The 22123-nt window shown below is 43.0% G+C and overlaps 1 protein-coding gene across 2 annotated transcripts in view; it reads left to right on the forward strand.

Moving 5' to 3' along the window:
• LOC143267234 (disks large homolog 5-like) overlaps positions 1-21636 on the forward strand; it is a 76515-nt gene extending 54879 nt beyond the window's left edge. Inside the window, exons 4-9 of one of the 2 annotated variants that reach the window (XM_076544259.1) lie at positions 13640-13802; positions 15041-15169; positions 15829-16012; positions 19759-19874; positions 20825-20921; positions 21084-21636. In XM_076544259.1, coding sequence (XP_076400374.1) covers positions 13696-13802; positions 15041-15169; positions 15829-16012; positions 19759-19874; positions 20825-20912 — 624 coding nt within the window. In that variant the 5' untranslated portion in view covers positions 13640-13695 and the 3' untranslated portion in view covers positions 20913-20921; positions 21084-21636. The remainder of the gene's footprint in view (positions 1-13639; positions 13803-15040; positions 15170-15828; positions 16013-19758; positions 19875-20824; positions 20922-21083) is intronic. The other variant, XM_076544260.1, reaches the window with a different exon arrangement.
• Positions 21637-22123: the final 487 nt, after the last annotated feature.

Below are 22123 nucleotides of genomic sequence, written 5' to 3' on the forward strand. Positions count from 1 at the left end.
TGCCAGCAGTCTTTTGTGGGGGTATATTTGTGGATTTCTGTGGGCCTCTTTAGCTCTTTGTTTCTTCCTTTTCTCATGTGGTCTTCATTTACCATGGTCTCCTATTCCTTGTTCTCCCTCTCTTTTCTTGATCTAGCTAGGATCTCCCACTCTCTTTCCCTCGACCCTCGCCCTTCATTGTTTCCACTCATGTCCAGGCTGTTCATGTAGATCTCATCCATTTCTCCGTGTCTTTCTTGGGGTCCCATTTTCCAGGTAGTCTCACTGGTGATGTGATTAGCAGTCCAGTCATCCTTGTTCCACATCTAGTATCTTCCTATGTGTGAGTACATACCATATTTGTCTTTCTGAGTCTGGGTTACCTCACTCAGGATGACTTTTTCTAGACCCATCCATTTACCTGCAAACCTCATGATGTCATTGTTTTTCTCTGCTGAGTACTAAAAGAAAAAAAAATTTAAAAAAATCCAACTTTTATCAACGATAAAATCCTGGAGAATCTGGGGATATAGAGGATATAATTCAACACAATAAAGTCATTGACCACAAGCCCACAGCAACATGATGCTAAATAGAAAAAAACTCATAGCAATTCCAGAAAAGCAGGAAGAAGAAAATGATGTTCACGCCCTCCACTTCTATTCAATATAGAACTTTAACTCTTACAAGAACAATAAGACAACTGAAGGAGATAAAGGAGATACAATAGGAAAAGGAGAAGTCAAAATGTCCTTATTTGCAGATGATATGATTCTAAACAATTAAAACTAAAAATTTATCAGAAATCTGTTATGCCTGATAGATAGATTCATAAAAGTGAGAGATAGAAAAATTAATACACAAAATTCAGTGGCCTTCCTGTATACTAATCACAACCATACTGACAAAGAAATCAGGGAAAGAGTTCCACTCACAACAGGCTTCAAAATGTATAACAAGACTTTTTATTTTATTTTATTTTACAATACAATTCAGTTCTACATATCAGCCACGGATTCCCTTGTTCTCTCCCCTCCTGCCCCTCTCTCCTTCCCCTCAGCTTACCCCCCATTCCCACCTCCTCCAGGTCAAAGCCTCCCCCGAGGACTGAGATCAACCTGGTAGACTCAGTCCAGGTAGGTCCAGTCCCATCCTCCCAGGCCGAGCCAAGGGACACTGCAGAAGCCCCAGGTGTCAAACAGCCAACTCATGCACTGAGCACATGACCCAGTTCCACTGCCTGGATGCCTCCCAAACAGATCAAGCCAATCAACTGTCTCACCCATTCAGAGGGCCTGATCCAGTCGGGGGCCCCTCAGCCACTGGTGCACAGTTCATGTGTTTCCATTCCTTTGGCTATTTGTCCCTGTGCTTTATCCAACCTTGGTTTCAACAATTCTTGCTCATATAAAACCTCCTCTTTCTCGCTAATTAGACTCCCAGAGCTCCACCTGGGGCCTAGCCACGGCTCTCTGCATCCAGATCCTTCAGTCATTGGATGGGGTTTCTAGCACGACAATTAGGGTATTTGGCCATCCCATCACCAGAGTAGGTCAGTTCGGGCTGTCTCTCGACCATTGCCAGCAGTCTATTGTGGGGGTATCTTTGTGGATTTCTGTTGGCCTCTCTATCACTTTGCTTCTTCCTATTCTCATGTGGTCTTCATTTACCATGGTATCCTATTCCTTGTTCTCCCTCTCTGCTCTTGATCTAGCTGGGATTTCCCGCTCCCCCAAGCTCTCTTTCCCTCCACACTCATCCTTCATTACCCCCACTCATGTCCAGGTTGTTCATGTACATCTCATCCATTTCTCCATCATTGGGCGATCTCTATGTCTTTCTTGGGGTCCTGTTTTCCAGGTAGCCTCCCTGGTGATGTGAGTAGCAATCCAGTCATCCTTGTTCCACATCTAGTATCCTCTTATAACTGAGTACGTACCATGTTTGTCTTTCTGAGTCTGGGTTACCTCATTCAGGATGATTTTTTTAGATCCATCCATTTGCCTTCCAACCTCATGATGTCATTGTTTTTCTCTGCTGAGTAGCATTCCACTGTGTATATGTAACACATTTTATTTATCCATTTTATTTATCCATTCAGTTGAAGGGCATCTAGGTTGTTTCCAAGTTCTGGAAAGACCTTACCAACTTGGCCCCGGGTTCTGGCCACTGGGCAGGTTCCCTTCTAGCACTACCAGGAAGGCTCCCCGTCTCCAAAACCCCCAGCCTACCCTGCAATCCACCCCCTGTCCCTTTGCCCATCTGCCCGAGACTCCAGCCACTTCCTGAGACTTAGAGACTGTCCCCTACCTCCCATCCTGCCCCGGACTTCCCATCTGGATAAGAGCTCCCAACCTGCCCTGGACTTCCAATCTGGACAAGAGAATTCCCATCTGGATAAGAAAGAGAGATTTCCTGAATCTGTCAGCTTTATCTGGACCATGTGCGCTGATAAGACAAATAATGAACCACAAGGAGATGGGCAGACATCAAGGCTGAACTACATACACCAAAATGAAGAGCAATACAGCATCACCAGAACCTAGCCCGCCTCCAACATCCAAACCTGAACATCAAAAAAATTGGAAGCAGAAGAAAACAGCCTTATGAATAACATCATGAAGAAGCTAGAGGCTTATATAGAGGAAAAGACAAAAAAAATGGGAAGAATGCTCTAAAAAACTAGAGGAAAGGACAAATAAAGTAGAAGAAAACAATAAAGCCCTGGAAGAAAATCATGAAAAAGCAATGAAACAGATGAAGGAAATAGTCCAAGGCCTGAAAAGGGAAATAGAAAAAATGAAGAAGACACAAACAGAGGGAATGCTCGAAATAGAAAATCTGAGTAAACGATCAGGTACTTCAGATGCAAGTATAACCAAGAGAATGCAAGAGATGGAAGAGAGGATCTATGGCATTGAAGATATGGTAGAAGAAATAGATTCATCAGTCAAAGAAAACACTAAAGCCAACAAAGCCATGAACCAAAATGTCCAAGAAATTTGGGACACCATGAAAAGACCAAACCTAAGAATAATAGAGAAAGAAGAAGGAGAAGAATACCACCTCAAAGGCACAGAAAATATATTCAACAAGATCATAGAAGAAACCTTTCTCAACTTAAAGAAGGAAATGCCTATGAAGATACAAGAAGCCTATAGAACACCAAACAGACTAGACCCCAAAAAGTCCCCTCACCACATAATAATTAAACATCTAAACATACAGAATAAAGAAAGAATATTAAGAGCAGCTAAGGAAAAAGGCCAAGTGACTTATAAAGGCAAAACCATCAGAATAAAACCTGATTTCTCAATGGAGACTTTGAAAGACAAAAGGACCTGGACAGATGTAATACAGACACTAAGAGACCATGGATGTCAGTCCAGACTAATATACTCAGCAAAACATTCAATCATCATGGAGGGAGTGAACTGGACATCCCAAGACAAAGCCAGATTTAAACAATACTTATCCACAAATCCAGCCTTACAGCAAGCACTATTGGGAAAATTCCAACCTAAGGAAGTCAGATACACACTCAAAAACACAGGCAATAGATAAAGCCACAGCAGTAAACCCCAAAGTATAGAAGTACACACACACTACCACCAAAAAATAACAGGGATGAACAATCACTGGTCGTTAATATCCCTTAATATCAACGGACTTAATTCACCTATAAAAAGACATATGCTTACAGAATGGATAAAAAAGCAGGACCCATCTTTCTGTTGCATACAAGAAACACATCTCAAATTCAAAGATAGACACTACCTAAGAATAAAAGGCTGGGAAAAGACTTTCCAGTCAAAAAGTCTTAAGAAACAAGCAGGACGCCGGGCGTTGGTGGCGCACGCCTTTAATCCCAGCACTCGGGAGGCAGAGCCAGGTGGATCTCTGTGAGTTCGAGGCCAGCCTGGGCTACCAAGTGAGCTCCAGGAAAGGCGCAAAGCTACACAGAGAAACCCTGTTTCGAAAAACCAAAAAAAAAAAAAAGAAACAAGCAGGTGTAGCCATCCTGATATCCAGCAAAATAGACTTCAAATTAATATCAATCAAAAGAGATCAAGAAGGGCTTTACATCCTCATCACAGGAAAGATCTACCAAGATCAAGTTTTAATTCTGAACATTTACTCCCCAATTACAAGGGCACCCACATACCTAAAAGAAACATTACTAAAGCTTAAACCACATATAAAACCCCACACATTAATAGTGGGAGACCTCCACAACCCAATTTCACCACTGGACAGATCTCCCAAATCAGAACTTAACAGAGAAATAAAGGACTTAACTGAAGTCATGACTCAAATGGATTTAATAGATATCTACAGAACATTCCATCCTAACAAAAAAGAATATACATTCTTCTCAGCACCCCATGGAACCTTCTCTAAAATCGACCACATACTTGGCCACAACACAAATCTCAACAGATACAAAACAATGGGAATAGCCTCCTGTGTTCTATCAGACCACTATGGTTTAAAGTTAGATTGAAACAACAACAAAAACTACAGAAAACCTACAATTTCATGGAAAATAAATAATGCTCAATGGAATCACCAATGGGTTAAGGAAGAAATAAAGAAATTTAAGACTTCCTAGAGGTCAACAAAAATGAAGATACAACATACCCAAACTTATGGGACACTATTAAAACAAGACATTTTATATAAGCACACTTTAAAAGCATGCTATTAATAAAAAGTGCTATGAGGTACCCAAGAGCAATCCTAAATACATGCAAGACCTTCATCGCTGATGATCTGAAAGAAGCTAAAGACTTAAATGAATGGAGGTTTTAAAGGTTTTGGGGATAAGTAGGTAATAAATACGATCAGTTTTGCTAAATTAATAATACTAATGCAATAGATATTGAATTAGAAAATGTGAATACAGTATATCACCCATTTCTGTGGAACTTAATAAGGTGGCCATAAATGTTCTATTATTGAGCAAAGGATAATTTTTAAAGTGGAACAGGCAGGGACATCCAGAGATAATTGTAAAGAGTAAAGTAGGTAAGCATGTCATATTAGAGAGAAGCATGACATATGAGATAAAAATAAAAAATACTTTGAGATGTGTCAGTAGTGGGTGTGATTGTTAGAGTAAATACTGCAACAGATTGCAGCATCCAGAAGTTTGTAATTGTTGAAAAAAGGGGCTACAGTCTGGAAGGAGAAGGATGGCTATGACAGCATGCCCTGAGAATAAGGCAAGTGTTCTAGTTAGCTTTCTATTGTTGTGATAAAAGTCCAAAGAGCCAATAGGGAAAGTGAAGGGTTTATTCACCTCACAGTTTGCAGATTCTCATCAAGGGAAGCCAAGGCAAGATCCCAAGGGAGGGGCTTGAAACCACAGAGAATGCTGTTTACTGCTCTGCTTGGCTAGCTTTCTTCTGAGGCCCAGGGTCACCTGCCTAGGAATGACAGTACATACAGAGGGCTGAACCATCCCCTATTGGTTAACAACAAGAAAATGCCAAAGAAGCATGCCTGCAAGCCAGTGTGATGGAGTCAAATCCTCAACTATGTGTCAAGTAGACAGCCAAGATTAGCCATCACAGTAAGCCAGAGGAGAAAATATAAACCTCAGCTTACTGCAAAGAAAAATGTCCCTCCATGACTAGGATTCTATATCAATAGTGAAATTTCATCTGTAGGAAGAATAATTTTAAAGGATTTATGTCAGAATGAAATAATCAGTAAAATAATGAGTGACAATAAACCCAAGCCAGAAAACAAAAGTTGGTAAATTTGACTATTGAAGCCTCTTCTGGAGGCTTCAGATGGACATGGGGATGGGCTGTTGACTGACAGCACCTTTGGCCATCCTTCCAGTGTTTTGGTGGAGGAGTTCTTATCAGAAACCCTACCCTTTACTACAGAAGCTAGGTCCTAAATACAAGCCTGAATCATCAACTGCTTGTCAGAGCTTAGGTTCTCGAGAAATGGAGGAGTCCATTCTGCTTGATGATTTGGGGAAGGCTGTATCCCATTTCAAGAACCATGGATGTTGAAAGCTTCTAAAGCAGCACCAGGCACATTGTCTATTGTCATTATTCTTGGTGACACACACTGCAGTGCCCACACTCATCAAGCTAATGTCAGTGGTGAGCTCTGTACAATTATTTAACTCTGGACTATGATTTGTTTCCTATTGCTGCTGTCTCCAATCCTGCCTCTTTGACCATCAGAAAAACTTCAAGCCTTTTTTGTCTTTCTTTTTCAGAGCTTAAGACCAAACCGAGGGCCTTGCACTTGCTAGCCAAGTGCTCTACCACTGAGCTAAATCTACCACTGAGCTAAATCCCCAACCCTGAAACTTCAAATCTTTTTTTAAAATTTTATTTTATAATTTAATTTAATTTTACATATCAGGCACAGATTCCCTTGTTCTCCCCACTCCCACCTTCTCCCCAGCCCACCCTCCATTCCCATCTCCTCCAGGGCAAAGACTCCGCTGGGGATTGAGTTCAACCTGGTAGATTCAGTCCAGGCAGGTCCAGTCCCCTCCTCCCAGGCTGAGTGAGCCAAGTGTCCCTGTATAAGCCCCAGGTTCCAAACAGCCAGCTCATGCACTGAGGCCAGGTCCTGGTAAAATCCACAAAGATACCTCCACAATAGACTATTGGCAATGGTCGAGAGAAAGCCAGAACTGACCTACTCTGGTGATAGGATGGCCAAACACCCTAATTGTTGTTCTGGAAACCTCATCCAATGACTGAGGGAACGGAATGCAGAGATCCACGGCCAGGCCACAAGTGGAGCTCCAGGAGTTCAATTGGTGGAAAGATGAGGGTTTGTATAGGCGAAAATTGTTGAGACCAAGATTGGAAAAAGCACGGGGACAAATAGGCAAACGAATGGAAACACATGAACTATGAACCAATAGCTGAGGAGCCCCCCAGCTGGATCAGGCCCTCTGGTTAAGTGAGACAGTTGATTAGCTTGATCTGTTTGGGAAACTTCAAATCTTTTTTATTTTATTTTATTTTTTTTTTGGTTTTTCGAGACAGGGTTTCTCTGTGTAGCTTTGCGCCTTTCCTGGAACTCACTTTGGAGACCAGGCTGGCCTCGAACTCACAGAGATCCGCCTGCCTCTGCCTCCCAAGTGCTGGGATTAAAGGCGTGCGCCACCACCGCCCGAAACTTCAAATCTTAATAAACCATTTTTTGCTGTTAAAGCAAAAGGAGGCTTCTAGCTGCTGTTTACAATTAAGACCCCATAGAAGGCTTTCCTTGGTCTTCCAATTTAAATAGACGTTTTTTCCTTTCTGAGAATGCATGGAATGAGCAAGATGTGTTCTGGAGGAGCTCAATTCCAAATTCATGTGGCTCTTCCTGACACCACACTCTTTTTGACAGGTACAGTCTGTTTCCTTTCTTCTCCTTTCTTTAAAGAGAACCCATTTTCTATCTCTTGGACCCTTTTCCACCACAGTTACTACCAGCCATAACATAATTATTTGAATTTCAAATCTACAATTATAGAGAGAGACCAGATTGCTTTGGGTTTCTAGCTAATCCCCTCCTACCCACAAAAGCAAAGACTGGTATTTCATTCTATTATAGCAATCCATGACCGAAAAAAAGGCCACTAAAAGTCATCATGATTATTGTCACTCCTTCCTTTTACACTCGAAGTGAGCCTTATTCTCATGAATATTAGTGAAGAGGGGAATAAGACTGTGATGGCTATTTTTGGTTGTCAACGTGACTGTTTCTGGATTAAGAAACAACAAAGAATAGAGGACACACCTGTGGGAGATGTGTGCTTATTTTGAAGTATGAATATCTAATTATATTTGGATCTTTGAGGGATGAGGTCATACCGGAAGCTGTGGCTTGGTCTGCTTCTCTGTCTCCCAGCATTCACCCCAATACCTAGCTTCAGGTTTGATTTTATTAATGAGAACTTTGAAGATTCCTGCTACATCTGGCACCCAACATTCATGGGTAGAAATTCACAAAAAAGCTACTTACCTGTGGCCATGTGAGCCCCAGGTCAGGCCCAAGCTACACATTGCCAGTTGTGGTGGCACACTGGTTGGATTTACAGAAGGAGGCAGAGGCAGGAGTATCCCGAGTTTGGGGCCAGCCTAGGAGGTTTGCTAAGGAGAAGCTAAGGCCAGGGCCCAGACACAAACAGTGGCAGTGGGACCATGGAAGCAGCTGCTTCTGCCCCAAGTTGCTACATCTCTTCGTGTTGGTGATGCTACTACCTGGGACAAAGGGTTTACTACTGCTTGTTCGGAGATAATTGCCTGAAACATCCTGTTACAAGAAAGCATCAACAAAGGTCAATTTGGAAAAGTTTGGCAAGACAAATGTTGGGGAGAAATTGCTGTGAAGATTTTTCTCTTCTAGGGAAGAAAGTTCATGGTCCCGAGAGATAGACATTTATGAGACTGTGATTGCTCCAAACCACATAGGAGGCACACAAAAAAATGTCTGCAGGGAACCATGACCTGGGTCTTCCAACCTAAACAGGGTTTTTTCCTTTCTGAGAATGCATGGAGTGAGCAAGATGTGTTCTGGAGGAGCAAATTTGAAATCTTCAAAAGGATGACGGGACCCCACAAAGATGATTCCACATGGACTGTAAATTGTAAAGCCATTAAGCTGATTAACACCACCAAAATATTGACTTTGGACTACAGACTACTCAGGACAATTTTGAGATGGCTAGCTGAGATGATCCAGCCTGACAGACTACTTGAACAAGGACTTGAAACAAGCCCTGCACTTTCTCAATATGCAGCAACTGGACAAATGATAAAGGACTTGACAATTAACCCAAAAATTATCTTTTCAGGATCCCCTAAAGATGTCTTCATCCCCAGAAAGCAGGAAGTAATTTTAAGAAAACGATGCCCACATTCTCAAGAGGTGGGATGGGAGGTTTTGGGTCATTTAATGAGTTTTGGATATTGTTATTGTTTACAATGGTTGGTTACAAGTTGTTAATTGTTAATGGTTAAGAAAAAAGCTGGACAAGGAGATTAGATTCAGAGTTTTTGTTTGAAAAAAGAAAGAAATAAAAAAAGAGAATAGATATATGAGGTAGATTATCGAATATACTCTGAGAATAAAGATAAATAAATAATAGAATAAATGGGTAGATCATTAAATCTACACTAAAACAAAAAAGGGGAAGATATAAAAATGACAAAAGGTAGATTACTGAATCTATTATGAAAAGAAAAAGAGAGAGAATATAGATATGATAAGTTAAAAAGTGAGATTATGGAATCTAATTTTAAAAAAATTCCTTGTTTTAAATAGGATAAGTAATGAATTTTTTTGTCTGAGTTTATCAAATGTTACTGGACTGGACATTGTTAATATATTAATGGATTTTTTTGTCAAATGTTAATGGACTAGACATTGTTAATGTAATCTTGACAGTGTATATTGTATATACTTATTGGATATAATTTTTCTTGTATTAGTTATAAGCTTTTTTTAATTTTAGACAAAAAAGGGAAATGTGCTAGCATTGTGTACCCCAAAATATTGTGCATGCTAATAAACTTGTCTAGGGTCAGAGAATGGAATAGCCATAATATTAAACATAGAGGATAGGCAGTGGTAGCACACACCTTTAATTCTAGCATTCCAGAAACAGAAATCCGTCTGGATCTCTGTGTGCTCAAGGATACAGCCAAGCATGGTGACTCATGCCTTTAAACCCAGAAAATGAGCCTTTAATCCCAGGGGGTGATGGCAGAAAGCAGAAAGGTATATAAGACATGAAAACAAGGAAATAGAAGCATTTGGCTTGTTAAGTTTTAGGCTTTTGAGCAGCAGTTCAGCTGAAATCCATTTGGATGAGGACACAGAGGCTTCCAGTCTGAAGGAAACAGGATCAGCTGAGGAACTGGCAAGGTGAGGTAGCTGTGGCTTGTTCTGCTTCTCTGATCTTCTAGTGTTCACCCCAATACCTGGCTCCAGGTTTGATTTTAAGAATAAGAACTTTGAAGATTCCTGCTACACACACCTTTATTTCAGATCTTTAATCCAGAAGTAATTTGGGCAATTCCTTTTGTTGGAAGGACTTGGAAGAATGAAGCTCTTACTCTTTCTCTGCTTGCTCTTGCCTTGTTAGCACAACCATTCCTTGACTGGCCTTGTTAGCACATCCATTTCTTGACTGGCATTAAAGCCTACTTCTTTAAGATTCCAGCATATACTGCAGACCAGCTGAGACACCCAGTGTTGTGGAGTGGTCATCTCCTGGATTCTTGGCCTTTCCATTCACAGCCAGATATTGTTGGATAAGATAGAGCACTGCCTGCAAGCCATTCTAACAAATACCATTTCCATAAAGAATCATTGTATTACTTCTGGAGAATGCTGGCTAAGAAACCAGGTATGTAGAAAGGACATTCTAGAGCAGCTAGGGTCTCATTACAGTGTCAGCTCACTTACAAATTCCCAATAGTCACCTTCCCTTAACCATAGCCTTCCTCAGGTGCTTAATCACTTCAGAGAATACAACCCTCCTCCTCAATGATCATTACCAAATTCCTTGGCATGATTTATTTTTGATATTATTGGGTATGGATGTGAGGAGGGTAAGTGCCAATTTTAGGCAGGGTTTGTAAAGTGAGACTTCAGTTCCACATGGGTGAATTACTGGAAAAATTCTTATGAAGCAGAGAGAAATCTCTAGGTTTGCAAGGAGGAGGTGCTGAGTCACATGAGAGACTCCGGAAAAGGAAACCACAGCTTCTGGTCAGTTCGTGGAGAACTAATTAGCAAGGAGGCAAAGGCTGTGCCCCATGACATCAGCAGACCCTTTGCTGGACATTCTGTTGTATCCTGGACAGCTCTTGGAATCCCAGTGATGTCACTAGTGTTGTAGCAACACTGACTGCCTTGAGATCATTTGTCATTGGCCACAAGCTTGGCCTCTAGACATGCTTTCCAGACTCAGAGGTCTGTTTGGTAGAGGGAATGGACAGCATGGAGAGACCAGAGGGAGGCAGAAGGAAGCTGGTCCTGGGTCTCCCTGGAAAACATGGAGAAAATGGTCCTGGGGAAGAGGCAGTGAGTTTTGGGAAGGGGCTGGGGAGCTTTCTGGATGTGTTGGGACTCAGCTTTCCAGAGCGAGGACTGAAGAACTTGGAACTTCTTGGAAGGGGGCACAGAGGAATTAATGAGATTTCTGTACCATGACTGTGTTTCACAGCCACGGGAGTCCTTTAGTTATGTGCCAGTGATAATAGGGAAAGGAGAGTACCCTGGAAAACCCTGAGGTTCTCATACTTGACATCACAGTCACTAGTATGGCAGGAGCCCCCAAGTGCTTCTGTCTTCCAATGACCTCTAAGGTTTCTGAATTTCCAGCTGTTGATGGCACACAGGTCTCCAGTTCAGCCTAAGAGCTGTTAGATTCAGTGGACCTGGACTGAGACTGTCCTTTTCCTGCCAGCCCTGGGTGTCCTGGACTGTTAGTGAGGATGACTTTGTGAATCTGTTGACTATGTTTTGCCCCTGCATGGCTTTTCCATTAACATGAACTCTGAATCACAGAGCAAGGGACTTGGGCATCCCTATACTACCAAAGTGATTATAACAGTAGCAGTTACCTCCTGGCTTCTGAAAGTACATGGCTGAGGGCTCTGCAGTGAAAGAGCATCCTGTACCGCTGTAAGACTTAAGAGGTTGTCCACTGGGTCCTCTTGTGCAGGGAGACAGAGGAAACCAGCTGATTTCTGACAGCCACTTCCCGATAGAGAGATGGGAAACTGATACCCACAGAGAAGGAGACTCAAGTCTGAGTTTTCAGAACCTGTCTCGGAAAAGTCTCTTCTGTCAGTCACTCTCTGTGTATTCTTCAGTGCGTAAGGATTAACTGATAAGAGGAAGTGTGTAGGGCAGGTGCTGTGCTTTGACTTCTAGAATTGGGTATTACTGAGATAACTCACATTGTCTAGCATGATTTGTCCGTGTGAAATAACATCTGAAAAGACATAGTTTGCCTCACATCACTCATTTTCTGAAAATGCCTTTGCATATCTGTGGGGCCTCTCACTAGCTGTTCATCTTTCTTTAAACTTAAACGTAGGAATGGCACATCCTTTGCTCTTGTGTTGAGTGTTCCCACAGGGAATTCTGGTTCTTAGTATCTCCAGAATGAAATGCCATTAGTTTACCACACTATTGGTATCTTATGATGGATGGAATGAATTTTGCTGAAGTTCAAGAGTAATTTTCATCAACTACAGGACTTATCTTTGTTCTGACAAGACACTGAGTATCTCCCACCACACTAACAGCTTTGTGGATCCTCCACAATGTGCTTGTTGGCCTCAGGGGACTGAATTTTCCTTCCTACCATCCTTACTTAATTACCTAGAAAACTTTTTTCTTATGTTATTGACTAGAGATTTCATGAGTTGGATGAGCCATTTCCTGGGATATGTTTGGAAGAGAGTCTTCAACTTCCTGTACATAAACTAGTGAATATATTCTAATGAAACAGAGAGAGATCCCTGTGTTTGTAATGAGGAGGTGATAAAGGTCATCCCTTGGGTTTTTTGAAGTCTCCTGTGAAGGGCAGTATGGCTTCCAGTGAATTGCAGATGATGTAGTTTGTAGGTAGGTGAGGGCTACTGCTGATGAACCCAATAGTTCCTTCTCATGACTACCTATTGAATTCTGGGGAGTCCTTGGCATTCTCTTGATGTCACCATTGTTGTGGGAACACCAGGTGACTGTGGGGTATTCTTCCACTGCCCATAGACATGTCAGCAAGACTGAGAAGGCTGCTTGGGAGGGAGAATAGAGAACATGGGAAGACCAGAGAGAGGCAGAAGGAAGCTGGGCTTCAGTCTCAGTGTAAAACATGGAGTAATAAATGGTTCTGGGAGGGCACTGTGAGTCCTGAGCAGGGCTTGGGAACTTTCTGGAGGAGCTGGAGCTTGAGCTGGGCCTTCCAGGAGTGGGGCTCAGCATCTGTGAATTTCTGGGAAGCAATGGACTTATCGTACTTCCCTGGGTTCCCTAAGAGCAGACCCAGATTAAATGATTTCTGATAGTTTGGAAGAGCCATGGATTTTCAAGCGTGCAGCAGCTTTTCTGGGACATCCTTAATCTCATTCTGAGTGGAAAGGAAGGGCCAACAGGAACAAAGTGGTGACTAATTAGGTGTCCTTTTCTGGGTAGGGTGTTGCTGCACTTCATCCTAGTGGATTCCATCAGTTTCCATGGGAATCTGATGCCAAGAAGAAGGGAGGGAAACTCCCCTGGCCAAGCACAAAACTTTCAGTCATTCAGATACTTTGTCCTGGATACATGGGATGAGGACTTGGTACTGCTAAGCTCTAGGGACAATAGGACTTACCTACACCACATCATATATGAGCTGACCCTGTCCTCCAAATCTATATGGCTGGGCTATCTTATATCTTCCAGGTCCAGGGAACTGCATTAGAGAGAAAGGCACATGCCTATCCATGATGGTTGAGGACAGATACTTAGCTCATGGGTACCTATTTGAGGATAGTGGCCTACTCTTTGGCGCCCTCAGTGGGTACCTAACATTTCCTCTTCCTCGGACTTCCTCTTGGAACTAGTATGGATTCTCCTGGCCCTATGTATATTCAATTATACAAGTTCACTTTGCTTTGTCTTCCTGCAGGGACTACCAGGAAGACACCAACCCAAGCCTCCACCTCCATAGACCAGGAGAAGCAGATGACAAAGTTGGAGAAACTAACCCTTCAGCTACAGAGTATAACATATGAGCAAATTGAACTGCATGGAATCCTGGGCAGTTATATAGACAAGGATTTGCAGAACAGGTAGTCATTATGTGCAGTTCTCTGCTGACCATCTTGACCCCACAGTGTCTACCTAAGCTTTCCAGAGGAACAGGAGGCTGAAGCTCCGGGGTGTCCTGGTGCTTAACAAATTTTCCTGAGTGCACAGAATTTGGAACCTTGGTAGGTATGAGATTGGGACACAGGCTATTTTTATTCATTCAAATGAAAAGCAGAGCCTATGGCCTGTATCACAGTTTTGGGATAGGGACAGTAGTATGTGAGCTCTCAACATGCATTTCAAGAGGCCTTGGCAGGTGTTGGCTTGTTGGAGATGCTAGGTCCTGTGAGTTTGTGATGAGTCTTTGTACTTGATCAGCTGATGATTGTGTGCTGAAAAATCCTGGAGGAGCCTGGTCCCATTCATCCATCTCAGTTTGTGTCTGGAAGGCCTGGTGCTTATCATTGCTTCTCTTTTGTCCTCCTCCTTATACTCTGAGGCTGTTCTAACTCTTTGCATTTCATGGGCATCCTGACTATATGTGGAATGTTTTTGTATGTGGGAAGTAAAGGCCTAAAGCTATTCTTAGCTCCTCCTTATACTCTGAGACAGTGCAAACTCTCTGTATTTCATGAGAATTATTATTTTTATGTGGTGTGTGTGTGTGTGTGTGTGTGTTTGTGTGTGGGGGGGTGTCTGTTTGTGTTATTCCTGGGAGTTTAGAGTCTGTGGCAGGGCCCAAGGATTTGCCATTTTCACATTTTCCAGGGGATGCCAGTGATGACACCAGGGAGCTTCACTTTGACAAGCTCACGTCTTGGCCACTCTTCTTACTTTGGTGGAACATTGGAATCCCTTGTGAAGTGTATAATGCCTTTCTGAAGTTGGGACTCCTCCCTTGAAATGCTCAATGTATGCTCTGGTCCTCTGTGTAGCATATAGGCAGCTAGGCATAAGAATCCCTGTTGTAAAGACAGGAAAATGTCACCATAGGTTTCTGGTGGCACCAGTATGTGGCACAGACTCCTGGGGTCTCCTTAGAGAGATCATCTATAGCTCCAAGTCCACTGAGGGTGCTCATATAGTCGTGGATAACTCCTTCTTATTTTGGCCTGGGGACATGATAGGAAGTTTAATAAGCACCAGGAGGACGTATTGCATAAGTACCAGGCTGTGTCTTCTATGGCACTGAGGAGTCCAGAGCATAGCCTGATTCCATATGATCCTTGTGGCCTGTGTTCATGGGGTCCTTTTCTCCTGGGGCCATGCCCTACCACAGGCTGAATTCTTTTGAAATCATGAAAAGGGAGCATAAGCAGGTGATGATGGACTTACAGAAAATGCCAAAGGAAATATGTGACGGTGTGAACAAGATCAAACATCTGATTGAAGAGAATGTATCCTACAGGTATGTGCCTGATTTAACTTGGGAGAGACTGATTCTGCCATGTTTCTCTTTGACTCAATGTGAGAGTTCTGGTTCTTGCCTGTCTGCCTCTTAGCAAGCAGCCTGACATGTGGTCCTTGGCCTTGTGCCTCTTGGACTCAGTTTTGCTAAGTGTGAAAAGATACTGTTCCCCTCCAAGCAATGTCATGCCAGCTTCAGCAGCCCCTTGTTAAAAAACAAATGGTTTGAACCATGAAGGGAGTGTCAGGTATCCTAGTACTTCTGTGGCTCTGACCAGGGCTTCCCAGAGCTTGTTTCTATGGTAGCCATAGACAGAATTGATTCTGGTTGGGGCTTTTTCTATGCTTCTGACAGTGTTTGCCCTCAACCTGCTGATGCTTTCCCAATATCATGAACAGTTAAGCACAGGTGTGGGCTGTACCCTATTCTCAGAGGCACAGGATCCCTTTTGTCATCAGGAATTTCAGAAGTATTTTGAATCTTTTTGCAATTTTGTTACTCTCTGGATTTGGCTTGCATCTGAGTGATGCTGCTCGGCTACTGAGAACTCCATTCTTGGGCTTTCTGGGGGTCTGGGACTTTTCAGCACGGGTGGTACTTCGGGGTAGGAATGGCAAAGGAGGCTGGCTGGGTCTTATCATGTTTTGGTGTTTGTTCAGTTACCTCCATGGCCAGGTCCTCCGAGATTGGACTGAGCTGAAGGAAAATATAAATGTTTTAAGACTGAAGAACAGACTGCTGTGGGAGGAGCAGATTGAGATCCAAGAGTCCTGTGAGGAGCTGAAGAGGCTCTTGAAGGAGGCTCATGAGGTCATCTGTGACCCTTCTGCTGAGCAGCAGCAGGTAGGCTGAGGCAGCAGGGGCAGGTGCCCACCTGTGCAACCATAAACATAGAGACACTCATATACCATCCACACTCATCCAGACCCCCACCTACATACCATCCAACTGTTGATTTCTGTGATCATTCCAGAGTCTTTCTAGAGAGTTAGCCTCTTGCAAGAATCTGGATAATTGGCAAGGGAAACCTCCTGCTCTGCTAGAAGCTGCAGTACATTGAGAGAGCTGGGTCAGTCACATATCATCCACCTACATGTCAATATGATCAGAGGTTTGCTATGCAGGGAGCTCCTTAGGGAACAGCACAAAGCTTTCATTGATGATGTCAGTGGCCTGTGGCTCATTTGCTTTGCAGGGGTCATGTGAGATCACAGATAGGAAGCAGCCTGCAAGGACTAGAGCTCATTGCCAGTGCCCAGTGAGTGGTTCTCATTGTCAATGTTTTGTGTGGCATGTGGTCTTCTCCTTAATTCCTGCATCCCAATGTGTTCTCTTCCTTTTGCCAAGCTCTTGGTTCATAGTGACAGATGCCTGAGTACCCCCTTTCCAGCCCTTTTTCTAGGCATGGTGCTGGACAGTTCTCCCATCCTGGAGCTTCCAGTCTGGAGCTGACTGAATGACCTTAGATGTGGAAGGCCTTTGACAGGCTGAGGGTTGGGGTGACAGATTTGAAGCTTCAAGAAAACATTTTCTCCTATCAACTCAACATAGCATGAAGAACTTGTGGGCTCTCCTAGGAATTTTTAATCTCCAAAGGATGGATAGCAGTGTTGTGGGTCTCAGTTGAAACACCTGATGTGCTTATTTTTCATTCAACTGTTCCTACAGCATGATGTCCTCGCCATTGTTTTCTGCTCACTTCCTATTTCTGTGGTCTGTGTGTTATCTATGCAGGCCTGTGTAAATGTGTACATCGGTTTGTAGGTTCAGAGGCTACATAATGAATTCCCATGTTGTCATCTGTTGCTCTTCCCTTATTCCCTTAGAGCCCAGGTTTTCATTGAACCTGAAATTTTCTGTTTGGACTAATCTGGCTCCCAGCTCTCTTTAGAGCTCCTGTCCTCCAAGGTAGAACTTCTCTCTTGTTTTGTCTTATCCAATGTTACAAGTTTAAATATACCCAGAAAGAGGAAAGATATATTTGCTTTCTCTTTTGTTTATTTACTTTTATTGTTTTGATACCAATGTGTTTTTTAATAAATAACAAAATCAAACACTACAGCTTTTTTTAACAATAAATAGCAGGCTTCTTTGCTTTCACTGCACAGAGCTAAGACCACAAGAAATGTCTGGTTTGTCTCTGATTTCTCAACCGATAATCCCACAGTGCATCTCCTTGCTGATATTGTGTTGCTGACTATATCATGTGCATGGCTGTGTCTCAGAACAGATTCCCTCTCATAGTTGTGCAGAGTGCTGGGTTCCTGAAAAGCACTGCAGGTGATGTCACTGGCCTCCTTCTGACTGACATTGGGCTGCATTCATATCATATGCACTGTCTTCTGTTGAAAACTTCCTGGTGTTGACCATGTGTCTCTTTCTTTTTCTTGGGTTATCAAGGTCATCTGTGGAGGAGCCAGGATAAGTTGAGTGAAGAGACTATGATGGGTGAACTTGGAAAATGTGAAGTCAGGGGGTTTTGTGATGGATAAAATTTATTCAAGGAAAAGTTAAGTGCAGGCCGGGGTAGCAGTACCTTGCTGAGTCTAAGAGCCTTGTAGACAGCATAGAGGACCCGCTACCTCTATATGCATCAGAAAAGGTGCTGCAAGGCAACAGTCCTCTCTCACTGACCATTCTAGGTTCAGGAAGTGTGTGTGTGTGTGTGTGTGTGTGTGTGTGTGTGTGTGTGTGTGTGTTGGGGTTGTTGTACATTGTGTGTTGTGATTTCCTGTGCATCTGTCTATGTGTTTGTGAACTTCTATATGTGTGTTTGTGTGTGAATACTGTCTATTGCTTGCACAGAGGTGCTCCTTTGGGTGTGTGTATGTGACCATGTGTGGTTGAGTGTGTATGTGTGTATGTGCCCATGTTCCCTGTATGTATAGGGGTAAGTATTTGAGTGTGTTTGCAAGTTCAGTTGCTTATATGTGCAAGTGTGTTTGTATGTGTGGATTTGTAACTTCGTGTGTGTGTGTGTGTGTGTTTATCTATATTTGTATGTTCATTTATACATTTTTAATGATGATGGAACCAACTTTTCTGAAAAAGTACTGTGCCCACTCACTTGCCATCCATCAAATATTGTATGCTGCTGCCCATCTTTCTCCATGTCCTCCTAGCTCACTAGAACAAAGGGACACAAAAACTACTAAACTCAGTGGTTTTCAGGTATTTGTAGAGACAAAAATATATATCTGAAAAGAAATCCTTGGAGCAAACCAAAGGAATGTAGTACATGGAGGTTAGGAGGAGACCACTGTGGCAAATCAAGGTGTCTGAGAGGCAGGATAGGCTGGCTGAGGGTGTGTGTCTCTTCTCTGCTCTGGGTGAATGGTGACTGCACACTCAATGGTCAGGTGGCTTGCTGTGTCTTCTCTGTATCCTGTTTTGTCCTCATCCACATTGTCTGCTACCACTTGCTTTTCCCCTTTCCCTAACTTTGGCTCAGTTAACCTTGGCCTTGGAACTTAGGCTGGATGTTAGTTGTTGAGAGATTCTGACTTGCAGTGTGCTTCCAGCTGCAACTCAGTCCAGCAGAAGTTCCTTAGCCAGGATGTGGTATGAGAATGGGGCTGTCTCAGTGCACCCCACTTAGATTCCTGAGGGTATTGGACACACCATATGCTGTGTCTGCAGCACTCAGTAACTGCTTTTCTCCAAAGTTGTTCATTCTGAGTTAAAATCAGCCTCATGGAGGGTTTGGAGAAATGAGGACCCTCAGACATTGCTGGTACTGTAAAATGGTATAGCACAGTAAGAAGCTACACACAAGTCTTCAGAAAGTTGAACTGCATTCCCAGGTGACCCAGTGATGCCAGAACATGAAGTCAGTGTCCACAGACAAGCTAGGGCATCTCAGGGATTTATCAGCTTTCCTGAGTGTAGCCTCATGATGCCCATCATTCAAAGAGTGAAAAAGTACAATGTGGTCAGGCTCTTCCATGGAATATTGTTCAGCACAAAATAATACATAAAATCATTTGGCACTGACTTAGTCAGCCATTTGTTACTCAAACACATCCCTGGCACAATCACCTCAAAGGAAGGAACTGTTTCTTTTGGATGCTGGTTATGGAGATTTTCTAGTTTCCTGAGATTCTTTGCTTTTGGTCCAAAGTTAGGCAACCTGTAGCACAGGGAGCCCTTTTTGAAGGAAGTTGCTCACATTGGGGGAACTGGGAAACAGTGAATAAGACCAGTGGGGTTGTCCACAACCATCCAGTAGTCCTTTGCTGGGGAACATTCCTATACTGCACAGCCTGGGGAACTTCCTAAGCAGGGTTACTTAACGGATGAGGACCCCTGAGGCCACCTGTCTCTGCATTAGGTTGCAAATAGGCTCTTCACTGACTGAACTGCCTCTCTCCCATGTTCACTGTCTTCTCTCTTCCAACAGGTTTACCTTGTTTTCATTAGTATCCCTGGTGGTTGCTCCTTATGTTAGTATTAACTGTGAAGCTAAACATGTTACTGCATTATAGTGTGCTTGTATGTGTGCATACATGTACTTGTGTGTGTTCATGAAATTATGTGTGTGCATATGAATGAGCAAGCCTCCACTGAGAACACAATCTTCTAATGAACAGGAGCAAGAGAGCCTAGATGAAAGACCGAAGGACCTGCTGAAGCAGAAGGAGCTGGTCACCCAGCAAGAGGACTTGGCAGAAAAGCTGCAACATCACTTCAGTGTCTCTGAGATGAGGTAAGAGCCCAAGCTGGGAGAGAAGTTAGAACCATGTGTGTCACCTGTCCCTGGATCTCTGTCTTTTTGGGATTTCCACCATCTGAATAGCTCCAAGCCACAGCAAGAGAAAGAATGCCTCAGGATATTGTATTGGCCTGGCCAACAAGAACCTCTCCAGGAAACACTATGTTTGATCCTTAGTGTTTCTGGGGAGTGTCTACCCCTTACTCCCATCTGAGCTCTCTGGAATCTTCTCAGTGTCCCCTGTTTCTCCACACAAATCTCCCTATGGTAGTCCTCAACCTAGCAGGAGGATGGTTAGTTGTGGAGGACAGTGTGTGCTCCTGCCACTTTATTTTCCTTCCAGAACATCACCTTTAGAGAGAAGTTCCTGCCTTTGGGTAGATCTACAAGCAGCACACTCCTGCAGATTACAGGCTCTCTGCAGTGTGAATCTGTTTCCTGTGAAAAGATTTTTCTATTATAAGAAGATTTAGGATTTGAGGAGTTGAACCGAGGCCAGTTTCTGTTCTTTAACAATAATCAGATCCTTCACTGCTTTTCTTTTGTAGGCTCCCCTAGAGTGTCTACATTCAGTTTCTCAGGTTGCTCACATTCATTGCCTGTATCTAATCAGATTCATGTAGATATGCCCTCTACTCTTACTCAGACATTGCTACTTTATTTTTTTTTTCTGTCAAAATAATTTATCTAGACAACTGGAGAAAAGTCCTGATTATCATGCCCAGCACAGTGTAGTTCTCAGTTCATCTTCTGGTAGATTTTAAAAGCTGAGAATCAAATCCTGGTCGAGGTCCATTCTGACCCTCCTCCCTTAGGAAATGCAGGAAATGACCTCAGATGAAAGGTAATGCTGGACTCTCCAGCTGACTAGAGCTGGTTCAGGCTGAACAGCTGACATAGCAGGTCTCCACCAGGCCTGTTCCCTAACTGCCTTCCTCCTCTAGGTTAGACCATCACCAATATGAGTTTGAACAGGCCACAGCCCAGGATGAGAGCCTCCTGCAGACAGAGCTGCTGCAGCAGGAGCACTAAGTCTCACAGGCAAGTGAGCCACCAATGCATCCACCCTCAGCAAACATGGCATTGGTGGGAGACTCGGGGCTCTTGACCTTGGCTTCCAGTGTGAATAGGTCTTGATTTTTTTTCTAGCCTGTGGCCCAGTCAGGCTCCTTCTGTGTCTGAATGCCTTTCCTTCTCATATAGCAGATCTTGGGAGAACTGAAGAGGCCAAAGAAACCAAAGATGCCTTGAACCTATGACCTGCTCTACTCTCCGATCAAGGCCTCCTCCTCAGAAGACACTCCTTTAGAGCTGTGAACTCAAAAGCTTCCCAAGGGGTACAACGAATGCTCTAGAAAGGTCTCATTCTTAGTCTCTGTGAGAACTTGACCTACAAACCCAAAGGAGGCATGGCTATACTAGTTTTTAAAACGCTTTTTACAATCGCTGTCTGCCTTCCTACCATGTTTCCAAGGCCAGCCACAGACTGTAGGTCTCTGCTGCAAAATGTGCACCAAAAGAATGCTTGTGACCTTAATTTTTTTGTTTGGTTTTGGTTGGGTTTTGTTTGCTTTGGGTTTTTTTGGTTTTCTTTGTTATGGTTTGAGCTTTTGCTATTTATTTGTTCTTACTTTTGTTCTTGTTGTTATTTAGGTATTTTACTAAGATATTCACTGTTTATTGACTAATTTCTTTAAGCTCATATTGAGTAATATTACTGAGTTTTTATTAATAATAAAGTGATTTTGAACTTTTCTGACTTAGAAGCAATTTCTTTGGTCAGGTGTGATGTCTCACTCTAGTAAGCCCCAGAATCTCTTGTAACATCAGATCACTTGTGTGCCCAGCTTAAGCTACAATAGTGGGTTCTCAGGAAGCTAGGGCTACACAGGGCTTTGGATGCAGATGGTGTTGTCAACTCCGTGGATTCCCATTGCATAATGAAAAAAGTATCCATACTGTATCCTTGTTGTCATATATTTATCCACCCTAGCTATAGCATTCTGTATACCCATTTCAGGATGTGATCATGTGAACCACATGAATTAGAAAAACAACAGTATTTCTGTAAAGCCTCTCAGGAAATGAAAACATTTACTAAAGGATTATGAAAGAAATCCATAGCCTGCTTGCCACCTGGGGCCATGATAATATCCATGCCTGGTCTGCTGCCAAGGGCCATATCCTGTCCATGGCCCTGACAAACTGTTGGAGTCTGTGTTGATACCCATGCATCCTCTGCC

The sequence above is a fragment of the Peromyscus maniculatus genome, chromosome 9, assembly GCF_049852395.1.
Source record: "Peromyscus maniculatus bairdii isolate BWxNUB_F1_BW_parent chromosome 9, HU_Pman_BW_mat_3.1, whole genome shotgun sequence".
In the NCBI taxonomy this organism is placed as follows: domain Eukaryota; kingdom Metazoa; phylum Chordata; class Mammalia; order Rodentia; family Cricetidae; genus Peromyscus; species Peromyscus maniculatus.